Here is a 19,947-nt window from a genome sequence, read left to right on the forward strand (position 1 = left end):
TGCATCGAAAAGTGAACCACAAAAGGGGATAAAACTACTGAAAAAACTATCGACAAATCGTAAATTAGAGTTAAGCAACGTGAGAAAACTATCCACGAGCGTAAAACACGTATACAAATCAATCCAAGGGTCCAAAGCAGAGAATATCAACATGATAACAAATAAGCGTCATCTTGATCAGGCGTGGCGATGTCAAATACAACCCTGTAAAAATATAAGTAAAAAAGGATAAAAACCGTAAGTTACCAAAAGGTAAAAAATTGCGTATCACAAATACAGAGATAAATGTGTCATAAAGGCAAAGAACATATCACAAAGACATTATTATTCTTATTAAAAAATAAAAAAATGATAATCGACGGACGATAACCAGCATCAAAACCGATACTATCATCGGTTAAATAAAATTAAAAAAGAAAAAGTTTAATTGATGAATAAAATTGATATAAGTTATAAAGAAAAAAAGAGAGAGATAAAGAGGAGGAAGAAAGGTTTTTTATATATAATTTATTTATTTTAAATCATAATGTAGTTTTGTTTGAGGAATAATGTCAAATCTTCTCACACTAACTAATAATTGATAGTATAATTCAACTTTTTGTTTAATAATTATGGTTTAATTACAATTAATATTTTAAAAATTATATATAATTAAATATATTAAATTAAAATATAATATTTATATTTATATTTTTTTATATAATATAATGATTAATAAAAGAAATTAAATTAAAAATAAATAAATACAAAATCCATCGACCAAATAGAATATTGGCATTCTAACAAATAAAAATAATTGATCATGGTTACTTATTTGTCAATTAAATTCTTGCATCAAAATCAAGCCAATTAACAAGGAGCATGATCCCATGTGGACTGGGTCAAAAAAATCAAATGAGAGAGGTAGAGGAGAGCACGTTTTTGCTACAATAAGGGGGTGTTTGGTTCAAGGAATGTGGGATTCCCATAGGATGGGAATCCCACATTCCCATGTTTGGTTGGCCGGGAATCTCATTCCCGGTAATGTTTTATTACCAATAGTAGATTTTTTGGGGTATATTACCGGGAATGTCATTACCTCCCTTCCCTTAGGTATTATAACATTACCGGCGTTTAGACTAAAATACCCTTAAATTTTTATTTTTCAAAATATCATTTTCTGTCATTGAATAATAAAAATTCTACGAAGGTTAAATTACAAATTTATCCTTAAATTATTTTAGATTTACAAAAAAAATCTATAATTAAAATTTTATATGAAGTTTAGGGGTTAAATTTTTTTTACCCTTTCATTAACCATTTTTTATATTTTTAATTTTGTAAAAAAATTATATAAAATATTATGAATTTAATTTTTTAAAGAAAATATATAAATATTTTACAATTTGTAATATTATACAAATATATAATAAGGACAATTTGGTCAAATATACATTCCAATAATCTTTTATTCCTTTGACCAAACACGGTAATCTTATATTCCTGCTAAACCAACCAAACACAAAATACAACATTCCCAGTAATCCTATTCCCTGGTAATCTTTTATTCCCACTGGTAATCTTACATTCCGTGAACCAAACGCACCCTAAGAAGAAAGCTTAAATGACTAGTCAGACTCAGACTCAGACTCAGAGTCTCAGACAAAAGCCCAAATGTGTTAGGTCAGGCGCCCGACTGAGTAGATTATCTCTCTTTTCTGGTTTGAGTATTTGACATTTTTAATTAAAGTAAGTGCTTAATACTTTCATGTTATTATTTTTTTTCGTTTTTACAACCGGAACATACTTATATTAGATTACCTACGGTATTAAGTTTACTGACAAATCTAGAAATATTTTTTAAGATATTTATATATGTATTAATAATAATAAAATATTTGTACGGGGTGAACACAAATAAAAATTTCAGAAATGACATATTCAATAAAATAAACAACTAACATAAATAAATTCGGATTCCATAATAAACACGTGCCCACCCTAAATTCTACGTACATCCACCAGTAATTATAACTGGGTTGAGATTTAAGGAAGTTGTGAATTTAGGCAAATATCCCAGTGTTCCTTTATCGCATCAAATAGTTACTAAAGCTACATATTCCTATTTGATTTGAAAAATTAAACCTAGACTTTTCAATTAGACGGCCAAAACGTAATCATTAACGGACTTAAAACTGTTTGATTGAGAAAGGAGTTTGTGATACAATAAAATCAATCATTTGAAATTATATTTGGAGTGTCACAAATGAAAAAAGAGAGGTACACCTTATTAGCTTGAATGATCTACAACAACCCGTTCAGCTTAATGGTATATGCTCGAGGAAGCTAGATCTCTATAATAAGGCTCTCCTCATGAAGCTAGGCTTCTAACTAGTTGCATATGTGGATAAACAGTAATGGATCCAGAAATATTTTTCAAGGCGGACACACATATATTAATACTATAAAAATTGTATACAGGTTGAACACTAATAAAATTTTAGGGTGAACACAATTTATAAAAGAGAAAATCGCCTCAGTGACCAAAAATGCCTTATAATATACGATTTTAACCAACTTTTTTTGGATTTGCCAAAATGACCAACAAAATCGCAACGCGATCCCCAGAATCGCAAATCAGTTTCCAAAATCGCAACGCGATTCTTGACAATCGCAATGCGATTTTCATATTCGCATTGCGATTTTCCATAATCGCAACGCGAATATGAAAATCGCAACGCGAACACATAAATCGCAACGCGTATCCGTAAATCGCAACGTGTATCCGTAAATCGCAACGCGTATCCGTAAATCGCAATGCGTATCCGTATATCGCAACACGTATCCGTAAATCGCAACGATAATCCGTAAATCGCAACGATAATCTGTAAATCGCAACGATAATCCGTAAATCGCAACGAGAATCTGTAAATCACAACACTGAAATTTTGGGTATATAACTACGCAACAGCAGCAAATCATAAACTAAATCCCTAAATCGCAACTCATTCCATCTCCATCTATCACTCTCTCCGGCGACATCCGTTCCTATATCCAACGACATCCTTCCCAATCCGGCAACAGGTTTTAGTTTCGCAGCTCGTCTGTTTAGTAAATTAATTTACAACCATGAAATCATCTAATGTTGATCATGTTTGGATAGATTTGTGTTTTGGAGGGTCATGGGATAATGTTCATGGTGTTTTACAATATATGCCTTTACCCATGAATCTTCAACTAAAATTGTCTTTACAAAAGTTAACTTATGAAACTCTAATGCTACGTGTTTCAAATAAATTGAATTTAGAGCCCTAAGTGGATTTAGGCTATCTTATCAGAGAAATGGTAAAGTTTATTTGTTAACCGACAATGAAGATGTTGAACGATTTATTGCTTACATTAGTGTTTCACAAGATGATGTTACATTGTATGTTGTTGAACCTAGAAGTAGTATTGTTGGGTCAGTAGCGGGTAGTAATCAACTAAGTTTTTCTCAAAACCCACAACCTTTCTCTAATCCAAATCCCATAAAACTTTCAGCACCAAATTCCGGTTTTCGTATTGACCAGTTAGACGATGATGAGCCAACAGAAAAAATTGTGAGTACTAGTCAGTATTCGAATTTGGTCTTGGTCAATATCCGGACTTTGATATTGGTCAATACACGGATTTTGATGATGTTTCAGAAGAAGAAACAGACCCTGCGTGTAATGATTTTGATATTGGTCAATACCCGAATTTTGATGATGAAACAGCCGTTGCCGAAGAATGTATTGTTGATGATAATGAGGAGGAAGTTACGACTGTGAATGAACATGTTGAACATCCATTCTGTAATTCATATAATCCTGAAGAAGAAAAAGAAGAAGAAAAAAGTCCCCGAAGAAAAGAAAATGCCACAGGCGTATAACTGGAATATGCCAGAATTACTTCAGATACCGGAAGAAGAGTTGGTAAAGAAAGCAGTTGATTGTTACACAAAAGTTATTCGTATCAAGAAAGATGATTGTTTTTGATACAAAGGAAGACTTGAAGATAGCTTTGTATACGAAATGTGTGGAAGATGGCTATCAACTAAAAGTTAACAAATCAAGCAAAGATCGTTTCGAAACAAGGTGTATGATTGACAAAAACTGTACGTGACGTATGATTGCAAAGAGAATAAAAGATTGCGAAATGTTTCAAGTTAGGACTTTTATTGATAAACATACATGTTCAAGAACCCAAGTTTTTCCTCACCATAGACAGGCAAACAAAAAGGTGTTGGGTGGTTTTCTGGCTGAGTTAATGTTTTGAATGGCAGGGTATATCGGGGACATGAAATTATGACTGACATGAATGCTCGGTTCAAGATTAGTATATCATATTCTCAAGCTTGGAGAGCCAAATGTTATGCCTTGGAATTGTTGAGGGGGTCGCCATAAGCATCGTTTGCCCAACTGCCGGCTTATTGTCACAATTTAAAGCTGAAAACCCTGGGTCGGTAACTCATATCAAAACAGATAGAGATTGACGCTTTGAGTTGCTGTTTATCGCCATTGGTGCTACGGTTAGTAAATCAATATAATTTTGTTGACTCATTTTTGTTAGTTACATGCATTTCACATTTAAATGATTATATTTCTTGTGTATATTATTTTGTAGATTCGTTCGTTTATTACTTGCATGCGCCCAGTTATTATAGTTGACGGAGCACATTTGAAAGGTCGATACCTTGGAGTAAACTTATTAGCAGTAGCCATGGATGCTAACAATGGGTTGGCAAATCTGAAACCTCTGATTCATGGACATGGTTTATGGGGCATCTTAGGATTGCATAGGTCCTATTAGCAATCTGACAATCATATCCGATAGGCAAACTCAATTGACAACGCTGTTAGAAGGTGTTTCCCAGATGCTTTCATGGACTTTGTGGTGTTCATTTGTATAGAAATCTAAAATCAAGGTCTGCTGGTATAAAAAGCAAAATGGACATACTGGAAGGCTGTAAAAGCTTATCGGGAAGTGGATTTCAATAAGCTATAAATTGTTTAAGACGTGTTTTGCCTCAGTGTCCTCAAACACTAGAAGATGTCGGGTTTGAAAGATGGTCAAGAGTACATCAACTTGGAGCAAGATATGGTTTCATGACGTCTAATAGTGCAGAATCAATCAACGCTCTAAGTCGTCATTCCCGGAAATTACCCATTACTATGTTAATGGAGTTTTTTCGAGCCTCTATTCAACAGTGGTACTACAAAAAGAAACCATGCAGGTATTATTTCTTTGAATTCGTAACTTATCATATTTATATTTTACTAAGTATTGTTTATTTAAATTTACAGGAACATTGGAACATCGTGTTACACCATGGACTGAAAAAAGATAACGAAACGTGTTGTGAAGTCAACGTCATGGAGAGTTAAACCATGTTCAAACACTTTGTTTCAAGTACTGGATAATAACTTAAATGGGCTAGTCGATCTAAATGCAAAGACGTGTTGTATGAAATGGCAAACATCTGGTTATCCGTGTGGCCATGTTATAAAAGTTGCTCTTCATTTAAACCAAGATGATTCAAGCGCATACGCTATGGATTGCTACACTACAGAAGTTTATCGACAGACTTATGTCGAGATTGTCTACCTTATTCCACATCCTTCTGAGTGGGACATACCAGATGACTTACAAACAGTTTTGCCACCAGCCATGGACAGAAGGCTACCTGGCCGACCAAAAAGTCACGATCGTATACCGTCTAAGGGTGAAGAGAAAGAGATCGACATGTAGTCGGTGCAAGGAAAGTGGTCATACAAGGTTGACATGTGGATCACCAGTGCCATCAAAATCATCTTTTCCTCTACCAAATATGGATCCTCATCAAAATCCAAAGCTATGGTGTCAAGCAAAAGGCAATCATCTTTAAAATCCCAATCACAATTGGCTTCACCTTTTGGGACTGTTAACTTAGGTGATTTTTAAATTTAAACGTTGTATTATGTGGATTTTATGTGTGAACTTTTAACATTTTCAGTTGAATTAATGACTCAGGCCAACCATTTTGACTTAACCAACTCTTGTTATTCAGTTGTTATCACTTATTAGGCATGCATTTGACTATCGCAACACGGAAATTACAATCGCAACGAGAATCGCAATGCGAAATGAAAATCCTAACAAGAAATCGCAATACGGAAATGAAAATCGCAATGCGAAATGAAAATCGCAACGAGAGAATCGCAATGCGAAATGAAAATCGTAACGAGAGAATCGCAATGCAGAAATGAAAATCGCAATGCGAAATGAAAATCGCATTGCGATTCTCTCGTTGCGATTTTCATTTCCGCATTGCGATTTTCATTTCGCATTGCGATTCTCTCGTTGCGATTTTCATTTCGCATTGCGATTTTCATTTCAACATAATGCAGATTGAAATCAACAAAATCAACCATTACATTTCAATCAATTAAACAAGTACAAATAAGAATTATGTTCGCATCAATTACACAAATCAACTTTTACAAATCATCTTTTACAAATCAATTAAACAATAAAAAAATAAGCAATATTCTTATTTCCAATCATCTACTATTGAATCAACTTTTACAAATCAATTAAACAATCAAAAAACAATCAATTAAACTATTGAATCAACTTTTGCAGCCATACATCATTTTCACGCAGTTCACTTCTGAGATTAACCTGCAGAAACCAAACATTTGCTCAAACAACACTTTCTACACATTTAAAACCTACAAACAGCAATTATTCTATTCTATGTACTTAACCAAACATTTTCAAACCAAAAGTCTATAAACTTACCAATTGTTTATGGACATTTTTATAACGCGGATGCAGGTAGGCAGCGTCTCGTATATATCGATTTAGCCATATAATGCCGAAACCACAAGCCTACTGCAGCTATATCTCTATCGGTGGGAGGTAGATACTTGGTGCTTCCCGTCGTCAAACGCTCCAACGCCAAGCATACGAGAGGACCACAATCTCCTCTGGCTCCTCCCGTTTGTTGTGGCGCGGTCTCGTCTCTAATAACTGTAATATTGAGCTTTTTTGGCTTCTTGTTTCCAGAACGAGTCCAATAATTGATCGCATCCAAGAATTTAGCCAAATGAGAGCTCCATCCCTTAATAATCTCTCTTAAATCAGCCAATGATATGTAATTTATCATGTTGTCATACACTATTGTCTTAAGGGATGGGAGCTGAAGCTCGACGAGAATCCAATGTTTACGTTCCAAAACAGGGATAAACACCTGCAATCATAAGTAATATTCATTCATTTGCGCACTTATTTCATAAAACCTTTAAACTCAATCTAAATAAATACTAACCTTATCGACCTCCCACCATGCAGGATAAAGTTTAGCTTGTCCATTGCCCAAATCAAATGATTCATCTCGTGCATTCTTCAAGTGAACGGCGTTAAAAGACGTCGGCATAATTGTATATCGTATATTTTTTTTTCTTAAGTTTTCTTATTATTAGAAGACGTGTCACCCACGCATCGATATGCTGTTTTACAAAAAAAGACATATATTAGTGACTTACATAAATTTTAAAAAAAAAATTAATCAAATTGAAATATAAGAAAAATATAAGACTTACCCCCCATCGAAATAGCCATTGTCTTCGACCCCTAATAATACGCCCCACCAAGACCGATCAAGCAACAAATAGATATCATCGGTGAGCTTGCATATGTCAGTGAAACACCCCTGGCTCCGCTCATGTAGATAAAAATCAACTGCGGTCTTAGCCCAAAGGGTGTTATCCAGAATTGTGTCCGGTAGTTGTTTCCTCTCCTCTTCAGATACCGGTATGGTACTGGCCGGTAACTCATACGAGAGCCAACTTGAATCCATCATGTCCGGCACGTCAGAGGGTTTCTCAAGAAGCCTACATATGACGCCATGTGAATCGGGCTCTTGAATGGTGGGAGGGACCTCTTCAATGATGACAGTGGCCTCTTGAACGGTGGGAGGGGACTCTCGAGGAATGATAGGGGGGCCTCTTCAACGATAGGAGTGGACTCTTGAGGGATGACAGGCGAGTCGGGCTTCTTCTTGCGGTGTCTTCGCACTATTGGGGTGTACGGAGACTTAATAGCACGCGCACGCTGTCTGATGCGTGAACTCCGTCGTGCAAGCATAACCCGACGTAAAGCATCCACTCTATCGGGCCGCTAAATAATTAAATACAAAATCAGTAAATAAACATACATGATATTTAAACAGTGAAAACAAAGACAAATATGTTTCAAACTTGCATTGTATTCACCCAAGTCATTATTCTATCATAGTTCACAAAATGCATCAGATAAGAAAAAATATGTTTCAAAAACTAATACCCTGAAGTTAGTATTTGTCTTTGTTTTGTCTATTGGTTGAAGTAATGCAATCCATTCAAGTTTCAATTTGCAGAAGAAGAAATATTTTACTTTCGCACACGAAACTTAAAATCGCAACGCGAAATGAGAATCGCAACGAGAAACCAAAATCGCAACGCGAAACCAAAATCGCAACGCGAAATGAAAATCGCAACGACAGAATCGCAACGCGAAACCAAAATCGCAACGAGAGAATCGTAACGCGAAATGAAAATCGCAATGCGATTTTGGTTTCGCGTTGCGATTTTGTCGTTGCGATTTTGGTTTCGCGTTGCGATTCTGTCGTTGCGATTTTCATTTCGCGTTGCGATTCTCTCGTTGCGATTTTAAGTTTCGTGTTGCGAAAGTAAACTATTTCTTCTTCTGCAAATTGAAACTTGAATGGATTGCATTACTTCAACCAATAGATAAAACAAAGACAAATACTGACTTCAGGGTATTAGTTTAGCAGAATTGGCAGCAACCGAACAAATTTACTTTCAACCAAAAGACAAAACAAAGACAAATACTATTTCACAGTGTTAAAGAATACACAGTTTAGCAGAATTGGCAGCAACCGAATAAATTTACTAAGCAATCTAAGTGAAATGGCTAATCTAAGTGAAATTACGAGTAAATTTATCATTAAGTTAAATATGGAAAATCTTAAACTTACCTCGTTGCATAGAGTATGAACCTCATTCTGCAACGATACTATCATCTCACGTAGAGCGGCAACCTCACCACGTAAAGTTGACACCTCCACACGCCATGCACCATCGTTATCGCGTAGAGTACCGATCTCCTCACGCAAGGCATTGACCTCATCACGTAACTCCCTTGACTCATCCCGTGGAGGTGGAGAACAGGGAGATAGGAGTCGTGGCATCTTTGCCGGTCGCCTATCATGAGGTGATGGTGGAGAAGAGGCTCGATGATGTGACGGGATAGGTGATGGCTCTCGTTCTAGAGGTGTATAGGTCGATCGGTGATGGCTCTAGGTGAGGTGATGGCTCTCGAATTGGAGGAAGTGGATGCTGCTCATCATCCGTGCCATCAAAAAACTCTGACTAGCTTGGCACCAATCAGTGGCAAGCTCTTCCTCCGTGGGTGTCAGTCTTTGTAATGGAATGTTGGCCTCCTAACAATATAAAACTCAAACAAAGTTAAACGTCTACTATTAATAACTTGTTATATATATATAAAAGTATTTGTGTTAACTTACATTATTTATTGTCGCATATGGTATTAAGTCTTCCCAATCCAACAGATTTTTCCTCTTCCAGGAAATAGCCCTGGGAATATCATTTGACGTTTTTATTGCATATGTACGCATGCTGGGGAAAGCCTCGAATATCCAAATCTACAAACAATATAATAACAAAATTAGTAATTGTTAAATAATTAATTATAATTTTAGAAACATTATATAGAAATTCTTACCTTAAAGGCCCAAACAAAGCCTGACAAAGTGTATTTCGACCCATCGCCACGCAAACTTTTGCGGTCATCAAAGGCAGTAGACAACTTAGTCCAGGTAGCTTTCCATATATACGAACCCCATGGAAACAGATTCCATGCATTCAGGTCCTCTACCAATATTATTAGCTCCCGAGGAATAGGTTGTCTGGCCTCTCTGCCTAAAAAGCCGGCATACACAAGTAGTAGAAGGCATACTCGGACAACATCGACGTCATCCATCCGAGTGAAACCAGCTTTCTTATTAAACAATTTCTTCAGGTCGTCGACGTGTAGGTTCGGCTTCTCCATTGACTCATCCGGAAAAACCCGGGATAACCATGATGGGCGGGCGATATGACGAGTGTACCGGCCTACATCATCGTGTCCGAATCGTAGACCAGTGATTAAGCAGAACTCCTTCCGCCCAAAACAAGTATACGCTGGTGGAAAATGAAACCATATCTCTTCCTCACCACGTTGTATACTGTCGGGTAGATTTGATGTCATGGTCTGAAGCCACAAATGGGTCAAATTAGCATCTCCACCCGGATGCTGTACTCTCAGCCATGGCCCGAAGCAGGTTTCCTCAAATAATTGTCTTTGTGCAGGTGAAAGCTTCGAAGCAATTGTAGTGGCTAGGCTGACTTTATTCCTTAATGTCAATGAAGCCGAAAAAAATTTCTACAAAAACAATAAACATACCAAGTTAGATATACCAAAAACTACACTGTGAAGATATACCAAAAACAATAAACATAAAAAGTAGTAGTTTATTCTTGAAACTAAAATTTGCAACACTGTTTTGTCTTTTGGTTGAAATGAAAATCGCAACGAGAGAATGACTGTCGCAACGAGAGAAATGAAAATCGCAACGAGAGAATCGCAACGCGAAATGAAAATCGCAACGAGAGAATCGCAACGCGAAATGAAAATCGCAATGCGATTTTGGTTTCGCGTTGCGATTCTCTCGTTGCGATTTTCATTTTTCTCGTTGCAGATAGTCATTTTCACGTTGCGATTTTCATTTATCTCGTTGCGACTCTTCTGCAAATTGAAACTTGAATGGATTGCATTACTTCAACCAAAAGACAGAACAAAGACAAAGACAAATACTAACTTGAAAATCGCAACGAGAGAATAGCAACGCGAAATGAAAATCGCAACGAGATAATCGTAACGCGAAATGAAATCTAAGTGAAATGGTTAATCTATTATTGAAATGACCAGTAAACTTATCATCAGTTTCAATATGAAAAACCTACAATAATGCAAAAATTTCAAAATAAAAATAATTAAAAAAACTAACCCTCGGAGGTTGATTTTCCATTTCTGAATATTGTGAGGGATTTCTGACCGTGAATGGTTGTGAGGGATTTCGCCGGAGATGGGGACGGAAATCTTCGGAGATGGGGACGGATTTCGCCGTAGAGAGTGAGAGATGGAGATGGGACTGAGTTGTGATTTTAGGTTTTAGGTTATGAGTTGCGATTACGAGATTTTGTCTTAATATTCGTTTTTGTAATTTGAAAATAAAATACGCGTAGCGATTATAATGGCGCTTTAAAAATCGCGTTGCGATTTACGGATACGCGTTGCGATATACGGATACGCATTGCGATTTACGGATACGCGTTGCGATTTACGGATACACGTTGCGATTTACGGATACGCGTTGCGATTTATGTGTTCGCGTTGCGATTTTCATATTCACGTTGCGATTATGGAAAATCGCAATGCGAATATGAAAATCGCATTGCGATTGTCAAGAATCGCGTTGCGATTTTGGAAACTGATTTGCGATTCTGGGGATCGCGTTGCGATTTTTATTTCGCGTTGCGATTTTGTTGGTCATTTTGGCAAATCCAAAAAAAATTGGTTAAAATCGTATATTATAAGGCATTTTTGGTCACTGAGGCGATTTTCTCTTTATAAAATCAATAATAATCGAAGTAAATTCGGATTTCAGGATTGCACGTGCCCATCCCTGAAACAATGAATATGCCTTATACGAACCTCCCAATCTCTTTGAAGCAAGGCTTTTATCACAATGAAAGAGCATTTCCCTGCTGGTTCGCTCTAGGATTCAATATACCGCTGACAGCCTCAATATTATCGGATTCCAACTCGATTTGTCTGTAACCAAGTCTCCAAGCATGTCGGAGAGCATCACAAATTGCCCACAATTCAGCATTCAGAACTGAACACTTACCTAAGCTTCGGGAAGAGCCAAATATCCAATCACTTTGGCTGGAATGAAATACACACCCTATGGCAGCATGATCGTCTGCAATATTAACCGCAACGTCGATATTTACCTTGATCCACCCTTCCTGAGGCCTCCTCCAAGATAAGATGTTTGTGGTTCGATTATCAGTAGGAGAAATACACCCATCCGAGAATCGAGTAGCAGTATGAATCTCCTCCAATACCCTTTACTCAAGTTAACAATATCGTGTATTTCAATGAATTATGGATCAAACAGGATTTTATTCCAACTGTTCCATAACATCCAACAGATATTGGGAAAGTGAGCTGACCAATTATCATGATTATCCACAAAATGATTTGGCCGTTGAATATTCTGACGGACCCAATCCACGATCGACAAAGAATAGAATTCATGAATAGTGTCTCGGCGTATCAAAGCATTCCAACAATTTCGAGCTTTCAAGCAATCTCGTAAAACATGCAAAATATCTTCCGAATAGAGATTGCACACGCCACACTTGGTGTTGGAAGTCATATGACGACGAGCTTTATTCACATCCGTGAGGAGACTACCTCTCAAAGCAAGCCACGTAAAAACACGAGAAATACGATTCAACTATTAAAAATATTTTATCAACCATTCAAAACGAGAAGTTATTAGATTGACTTAGTTCATCACGTTATTTATAATTTCAGTTGATAAGATTCATTCATTACAAAATATCTTTTAAATAATCATTTCTTATTTATATGTATAAAAAATATAAAGATTCACTTTTAAAAAAATATATAGATTTTATTGTTTGAGATCATCTGATGAATTGAGTTTATTTAATAATTTTTCATTCAAAACATATCACGTGACATGTTTATAAATTTTTATTTAAAAAAATTAAAATTAAAATTATTTAAAAAATTTATTTTTAAATCTAAAAAAATTGAAATCTCTTATCTCAAAGCACCAACCCCATCGTTGTCGTTCTCATCCACCGTCTACCTGTTTATCATTGGACTTCCGATGTCAATCATATCTTTATAATCATCTTACTCCATATATCCCCAAATCTCTAAATTCGATACTAAATCCATAAATTAAAAAAATCAAAATCCTAAATCACAATCGAATTACCTTCCTAAGTCTCGCCAAGCCAATGTTGGTGTGCTTACCGCTTTGTTAGGCGATCGTCGATCGTAATGATGACTGTTAGCGGAATGACTTTTGAGGTTAGAATATTCTTTTTATAGATAAATTGAATTTTATTACCTAAAGAAGTAGAGAGTCTGCTACAAATCAAATAAAAGTGTATAGTTACAATCCGATCTAATAATATACCGAAAATCAATCCAAAAAACGAATATTGAAAAACTGGATCCGATAAAAACTTAAACTGAGCCGATAGATGACGTGCCCACGCCATAACTGAATATTTCTTCTGCGAAAGATGTGGGTGAATAAGTTCTCACGCCTTAAGTAGAGAATATTTTAGGTTATTTCAGGATTTTATGAATTTAGAGTTTTTTTATGAAAAATAAAAATATTTTTTTTGAAAATTTATTAATTTCAAATTTTTATAAAAATAATTAAAATTAAGTCTCATGCCAAATATTAATTAATTGACTGATTTTTAATAAATTTTTTAACGAATGTAATATACTAGACACCTAAAATAATGTTAGAAATATTAGCATATTTTTAACTAAAAAATTATTTAAACACCTATGCAATAAAAAGTATATGATGCCAAAATATTTATTTTAGTAAATGTTAGGAAGTAATTTTTACATTATACCTTTTTGAAAAAAGCCTTCTTTTTAATTTTCCCCATTTTTATTGGGTTAATCCATTTATTAATAAATAATCTGAACTTAAAATTTAAAAGCATATTTTTTTCTTCATTTTTTACCAGTCAATTCTGTCGTCTGTCTGTCTGTCACTCTTTTATTTACTTTTCTTGTGCTTTCGTCGTTAACAAACACCTGAAATACTATTATTGTTTATTTTGATTTTACTTTTATCTCGATAAACAGTTTAGCTTATTTCATCTGATTTTTGGTTTTCACCCATTTTAGATTTTGCAACCTTTATTTTCTTTACAGTTGGATTCTTCTTCTTCTTTTTGGCAGCTGATTCATCCTCTGATAACTTTCATATCAATGTAGCAGTGTTCTTCTAATCTTCTCCTAAATTAGAGATTTCGTTTCAAATTTTGGGGGTTTCACTATCAAACTATGAAGTTAAGGAAGCTGAATTATTTCTAATAATCATAAGATCCTCTTTCTACTTTTTCTGCGCTTACATTGAAATCTCCATTTCTTTTCTTTAGATTTTTAGCATTATTCTTCATAGTACTCCTCTCTCTTTCTTATTCTTTTGGTCAAAAGCTTTAAAAAGATTTGGTACTTTCCCCCCTGCTGATTAGTAAAGAAAGCTACCTCATTTCTTTGAGTTGATTTATTGAAGGCTACACTGGGTTGGTACAGACCTGAGTATGAACTGAATATGGCTTTAGATTAAGCTCTTTGGGGTGTAGGACATTATTAAAGAAGGTCCATTTTTTTTTTTGTATGCTTGAGAATGGATCATGTAATTGGTGGCCAGTTCAAGCTTGGAAGAAAGATTGGCAGTGGCTCTTTGGAGAGCTTTATTTAGGTATGAAAATCCAAATCTCATACATGGATTTCTCTTTCTTCTTATGGAAAAAAATCTATTATACCTTCCTCAGAAATGTACCTTTTCTATTCTAATTTGTTGTTTTTGTTGAAGGGGTGAATGCTCAAACTGGAGAGGAAGTTGCTGTCAAACTGGTATGTGACATTTTTTGATGATTTGCTTTTTGATAGTCTAATTTTTTGGTTTGCTGCTGATGGATTGGTTCCTGTTGTGACTGTCAATTAGTAATGGTGATTTTTTCTGTAGTTGAATGCCTATAAATAAAGCTATCTTTAGAATAAATTGCCAATTAGTCTGGCCAAAGCATGTTGCCTTAGCGTCTCTCTCTCTCTCTCTCTCTCTCTCAAGTTTCTTTCTTTCTTTATTTTCTCCTTTGTATCTATTTATGTAGTGTTATCTATGCGGTAAACGCGTAATGAGTCTTCGGTTCTATCCAAACTAGGCCAAAGTGCTTTTGTTTGTGAAACAACTCACCAATTTCTTTGCTGCAGAGAAAATAAGAACCTAACCGGCACAGCGCGTTATGCAAGTGTGAACACTCACCTTGGAATTGGTACGTAATGTTACTTTATGACAACTAGCAACAGTATATTCTTAGATGCAAATGCAACTATGCGAGCTTACTTGATTCTTCTATTGACAGAGCAAAGTCGAAGAGATGATTTGGAATCCCTTGGTTATGTGCTTATGTATTTACTGAGAGCCGAGAGGAAGGTTGTGCATATCGTGGCCACATGCTCAGTTCATTTAGTGTTTTCTGCATTCCGGATAATGTTTGATTGTTGTTATTGGATCTTCTTTCTTAGTTCTTCACATTGATTTTGATTCAATTTGTTCAATTTCATTGCATCAGCCTTCCCTGGCAGGGGCTAAAAGCTGGTACCAAAAAGCAAAAATATGATAAGATTAGTGAAAAGGTGTCCACTCCTGTAGAGGTATGATCGCTTATGCCTTAGACGGTTTGTTCCCTCTGAGAGATCCGGTTCGTCTTTGGTCTGAAATATTCATGTGTGTTTAACAGGTGTTTTGTAAGTCGTATCCATCTGAGTTTGTGTCTTATTTTCACTACTGCCGATCTTTGCGGTTTGAAGATAAACCAGATTATTCATATTTGAAGGGGCTTTTCCGGGACTTGTTTATAAGAGAAGGTTAGTTATCATCATTGCGGATGCCTTAATAATGCTCGTCGTACAATATTCCGATGTCCGTCACTCTCTCACACATACATGTTCTTGCACATACAAACACACAGGAATTTACCAAATTAATTTCTCCTCAAATGCCAACTCAAATGTTGTTTTAACATTTTCCTTGTATGGTTCTGGAATTTGCATTGCTGCAGGTTGCCAGTTTGACCATGTCTTTGACTGGACCATGTTGAAGTACCCAAAGATTAGTGGCAGCTCGAGAGGGCGGGTAAGTACCGCTTGTAACCTTCTACTAGCTCCTGGTTATTGTTATCTTGGGAATATTTTACTCAGCGTTTTGATCTGTATCTCAGCATTCCGGTGGAAGGGCAGGTTTAACTGCAAGTCCAACCATTGAAAAACCAGAAAGAATCTCAGGTTTGCTCTCAAAACTAGATTCCTCCTTAGAGAGTTGTCACAGCTGAATGTTTTTTTACTAATTATGATGGCATGCGCTTGCCTCTTTGCATTCGATTTCCGGAATGCCTTATGGGTTTATTGTCCTTGATTACAACATACAGTGGGGCGAGAGATTCGAGATAGATTCTCCGGTGCCGTCGAAGCATTTTCCAAAAGAAATATTTCAAGTAATAGTCCTCATCTTGATCATTCTAGACGCAAGACTGTAGATGAAGTCACTTTGCCGAAGCATGCGGTGAACTTGAATTTCCATCAAATTATTTTCTTTTATTATAAACTACACTTTTCTGTACGAAAATCTCTCCAAAAGCGAAATCATACTTGTCAAAAAGGTTTATTAGCTACCAATGCCATTTTTAGATTATGAACAATCTTACCTTTGGTTTGAACTTTCAGCTCCCTGTGTTGGAAAAAAGACGCAGTTCCTCTCGATATGGTAGCACTTCAAGAAGAGCTGTAGTAGCAAGCAGGCCCAGTTCGTCTGTTGAAGCCAATGATGTTCTGCAAAACCGGCTAGCATTGAGTAGTGGCTTCATGTCTACCCCACAAAGAATCCAAATAGCCTTTGAATCCAAAAAATCTAATCGTGCCACCCCTGTTCGAGGAAGCCATGATGATCATCCTCTTCAAAGTTTTGAGCTCCTCTCCATCAGAAAATAATGGGGTTGTATGTCGAATTGTCAACCAATATTTTCTAAGAACTCATAATGTCACTCTGTATATAGGATATTTCACCAGTTCACTGCCTTTAACTTCCCTTGCCCAAACTTCTTTTACCCCATTCACAATACAAACGTAATTCAAGTTTGTCATTGGTTAATTACAAATGCAACAATTGCAGGTGATATGATTTCCTAGAACACCCAGTTTTCAATCTCAATTCGAACAAACATTTCAAGAGTTTATTTGCACATGGCAACAAATGATAGAATAGCATTACACTGCATTAACCAAGGGAGCATGAATGATCATTGTCATATCTACAATGGTGCATTGGTATTAATACTAGAGATAACACCTGGTATTCATGAAGGAAAAATAGAGGTTCTGTTTGTCTTTAGCTCATGGTTCTAAGAGCTGCCAGCCGCTTCTCGAGCTCATCAACACCCGAACTGCAAGTAGGAATAAAATATTAGAAAACAAAGAAATAATTCAATCTCATTCGGTTTTAGGTAACAAATTGAAACATTCTCCATAGTGTCTATTACTTGAGTGAAAATAGAGAGTCGGATATAATAACAAGTATTGTTGTTAAAAGGGTGAAGACGATTGCCAGGGACATCTAATAGAGCCCATAATGAAGTACAGTACAGATTACAGAGCATTAAGTTCAAATCTAAGATGAGGAACCGCATCCGCATATTATACATGGGTCTCTTGCAACTGCAAAAATCAAATGAATTGAAATAAAACCGGGAGACGAGAGAAATACCTGCCAACGCCTTCAGTATTCTTTCCCGCAATCCTTCCTTTAGGAGCTGATGACAACTGCAAGAAATTTATGTGGGAATCAGACGGTTGCACAAAATGTGATATTGGTTCACTTGAAACCCTTACAAGAGGGGAAACCAAAAAATACCAACCTGTGAGGCAACATCGATACCAATTTCATCTAAAACCTGAAATTAAGAAAATCGAGGTTATTTGGGAGGTAAATGAGTCGAACAATTTGACTTCACTATTTTTCACGCCCAAGAAAGCTTAAGCCCACATGATATCCCTTTACTAATATATTGATTTACCCCATCAACCCCACTCCTTACCCTCATGATCCAATCCCTAAACCCTAGTAGCTTTGATTTTTTGGGGAAAAAGGAAAGAACCACACCTGATTTTATATTGATTTACCCCATCAAACCCACTCCTGACCCTCATGATCCAATCCCTAAACCCTAGTAGCTTTGATTTTTGAAAAAAAATGGGAAAGAACCACACCTGATTTGTTAGGTTCTCACTCTCATCTTCCGCCTCATCATCGTCCAGAGCATCATCTATGGCATCTGACATCATTTCAGTCTGCAAGCACGGAAATAAACTGTTAAATCCATGGACATGAACTAAAGGAATGAATAATGAACTTCTCCCACATAGTATATTCTAAAAAATAAGCATGATCTTACGGTCATATCCATCTGAGCAGACTGCTTCTGAAATTCCCGTAAAACCTTTGCTTGTTTTTCTGGAGCCATTTGCTGCAAGGATAATCAGTCATCAGTGGTTTAAAAATCAATGATTATTTTAAAAGGGAAGAGTAGTGGTAATATGTGAATTAATAAAGATGATTATAATATGGAAACATGTATACACAAACTGGTGGTTGTGCATGAATAGATATCAACCAACAGTTTATGCTATAGGAAGCAAGTTCCCTCTGAAGGAAAATAACAATTTGATAAACTATTTACTGAGGATAAGCATGCATAAAATCCGTATCATCATACATGTGATACAACACATATATATATTGTTACTGACCTTATTCATAGCTGACATTGCCTTGGTGGCACCTTTCATGCCAACAGCAACTGAAGATTGAGCATGCATTGCCTGCAAAAACAAACAAGCGTTGTTAGAGGCACCATGCAACAGCAGAAGGAAATAAAAGGCATGAGTGACGTGAACCTGCGTATGAGTTGCAATGCCTCTCATTTGAGCTCGACTACTTTGTAACTTAGCTATCTGCTGCCTAAGTCTTACTAGCTGTCGGGCTAGAGTTTTAGTTGCTGCCTGCACAGTATATATGGGGGAGAAGAAGGATATAAATCAAATATGGGAAGACCCATGAATGCAACCAAATTACAATACTAAAATGACCTCATTTCCGGTTTTGGCCGTTCTTTTGATTTCAGCAACAAGTTTCTTTTCCTGCCATTAGGATAAATCACATTAGAACTAACCATAAAATATCCTTGGAAAAAATGATTAGTATTCACTAGTTAGTAATTCGACAAACCTCTAACTGTAGAGTTCCTATTTCCTTCTCTACACCTGAACCAAAGCAAGATATATTTCGAGTTTTCAGATCAAAGTAACGCTCCAACTCCAAAAATAAAAAACTCTAAAACTAATTCAAGCATAATACCAACGAACTGCAACAGTCCATACTCGAACAAAAAATAAAATCTTCAAATCAACTGATACAGAATTATACTCATAATTGTTTTTTTAATAATAATGAATTACCTCTCGTAGCATGCGCCATTTCTCTCTTACTCTCGCGAAGAGCCTCTGCAATCACGGGAAAAAATATAATTAAAACAAATTAATCGTGAAACCATGATCGTGGAGCTTTGACAAGTCAACGCGAAGGATAACCGAAGAGGGAAGAATTCGCTTTCAAATTGATTGCTATGAAGTGACGAAAATTCAATTAAGATAGATTTCTAGAAACAAAGAAAAAGAATTCCATAAAAACTGGGAGATTAAAAGATCAGAGACAAAAGGAAATTGGTTGTTTGAATGATTAGGGCTCCAAAAAGAAACCAGAATTAAAATTACCTTTGGGATTGGGCTTTTTGCTGAAGATGTTCATTTTCCTTTTGCTGTGTTGATGCTTTCAGATATCTTAACAGCACCGGGTTCCAAAGTTTGAAACAAGAAGAAAAAACACAGAATTCTGGGTGAAAGAAGTCACCTCGAATCTCGTAGGGTTAACGA

The 19,947-nt window shown here is 36.0% G+C and overlaps 2 protein-coding genes across 2 annotated transcripts; one reads left to right on the forward strand and one right to left on the reverse strand.

Moving 5' to 3' along the window:
- The first annotated feature begins 15,082 nt into the window (after positions 1-15,082).
- LOC120186353 (casein kinase 1-like protein 6) lies at positions 15,083-17,022 on the forward strand. Its single transcript, XM_039190307.1, has 9 exons — positions 15,083-15,087; positions 15,175-15,236; positions 15,385-15,397; positions 15,537-15,618; positions 15,705-15,831; positions 16,026-16,099; positions 16,185-16,248; positions 16,392-16,525; positions 16,687-17,022. The coding sequence occupies exons 1-9, from the start codon at positions 15,083-15,085 to the stop codon at positions 16,948-16,950; spliced, it is 825 nt and encodes a 274-aa protein (XP_039046238.1). The 3' UTR covers positions 16,951-17,022.
- A 148-nt stretch (positions 17,023-17,170) lies between these two features.
- Positions 17,171-19,947, reverse strand: LOC120186293 (vacuolar protein sorting-associated protein 2 homolog 3-like). Its single transcript, XM_039190275.1, has 11 exons — positions 19,789-19,947; positions 19,474-19,518; positions 19,244-19,278; positions 19,105-19,155; positions 18,913-19,017; positions 18,766-18,837; positions 18,411-18,482; positions 18,226-18,306; positions 17,874-17,909; positions 17,723-17,778; positions 17,171-17,402 (listed from the first exon to the last, which is right to left on the reverse strand). Exons 1-11 carry the CDS (start codon positions 19,820-19,822, stop codon positions 17,348-17,350), a joined length of 642 nt encoding a protein of 213 aa, XP_039046206.1. The 5' UTR covers positions 19,823-19,947; the 3' UTR covers positions 17,171-17,347.

This window comes from Hibiscus syriacus, unplaced genomic scaffold (assembly GCF_006381635.1).
Source record: "Hibiscus syriacus cultivar Baekdansim isolate YM2019G1 unplaced genomic scaffold, ASM638163v2 tig00113337_pilon, whole genome shotgun sequence".
Lineage (NCBI taxonomy): Eukaryota > Viridiplantae > Streptophyta > Magnoliopsida > Malvales > Malvaceae > Hibiscus > Hibiscus syriacus.

Bases quoted from the DNA above. Each gene is read 5' to 3' on its own strand.
- LOC120186353 (XM_039190307.1), top strand. The intron at 15,832-16,025 runs GTTAGTTATCAT...GCATTGCTGCAG, and splicing joins GGACTTGTTTATAAGAGAAG to GTTGCCAGTTTGACCATGTC. The intron at 16,249-16,391 runs GTTTGCTCTCAA...TACAACATACAG, and splicing joins AAAACCAGAAAGAATCTCAG to TGGGGCGAGAGATTCGAGAT.
- LOC120186293 (XM_039190275.1), bottom strand. From the start codon at position 19,822: ATGAACATCTTCAGCAAAAAGCCCAATCCCAAAG. The intron at 19,156-19,243 runs GTTTGTCGAATT...TCCTAATGGCAG, and splicing joins TAGGAACTCTACAGTTAGAG to GAAAAGAAACTTGTTGCTGA. The intron at 18,838-18,912 runs GTTCACGTCACT...TTGTTTTTGCAG, and splicing joins GCATTGCAACTCATACGCAG to GCAATGCATGCTCAATCTTC.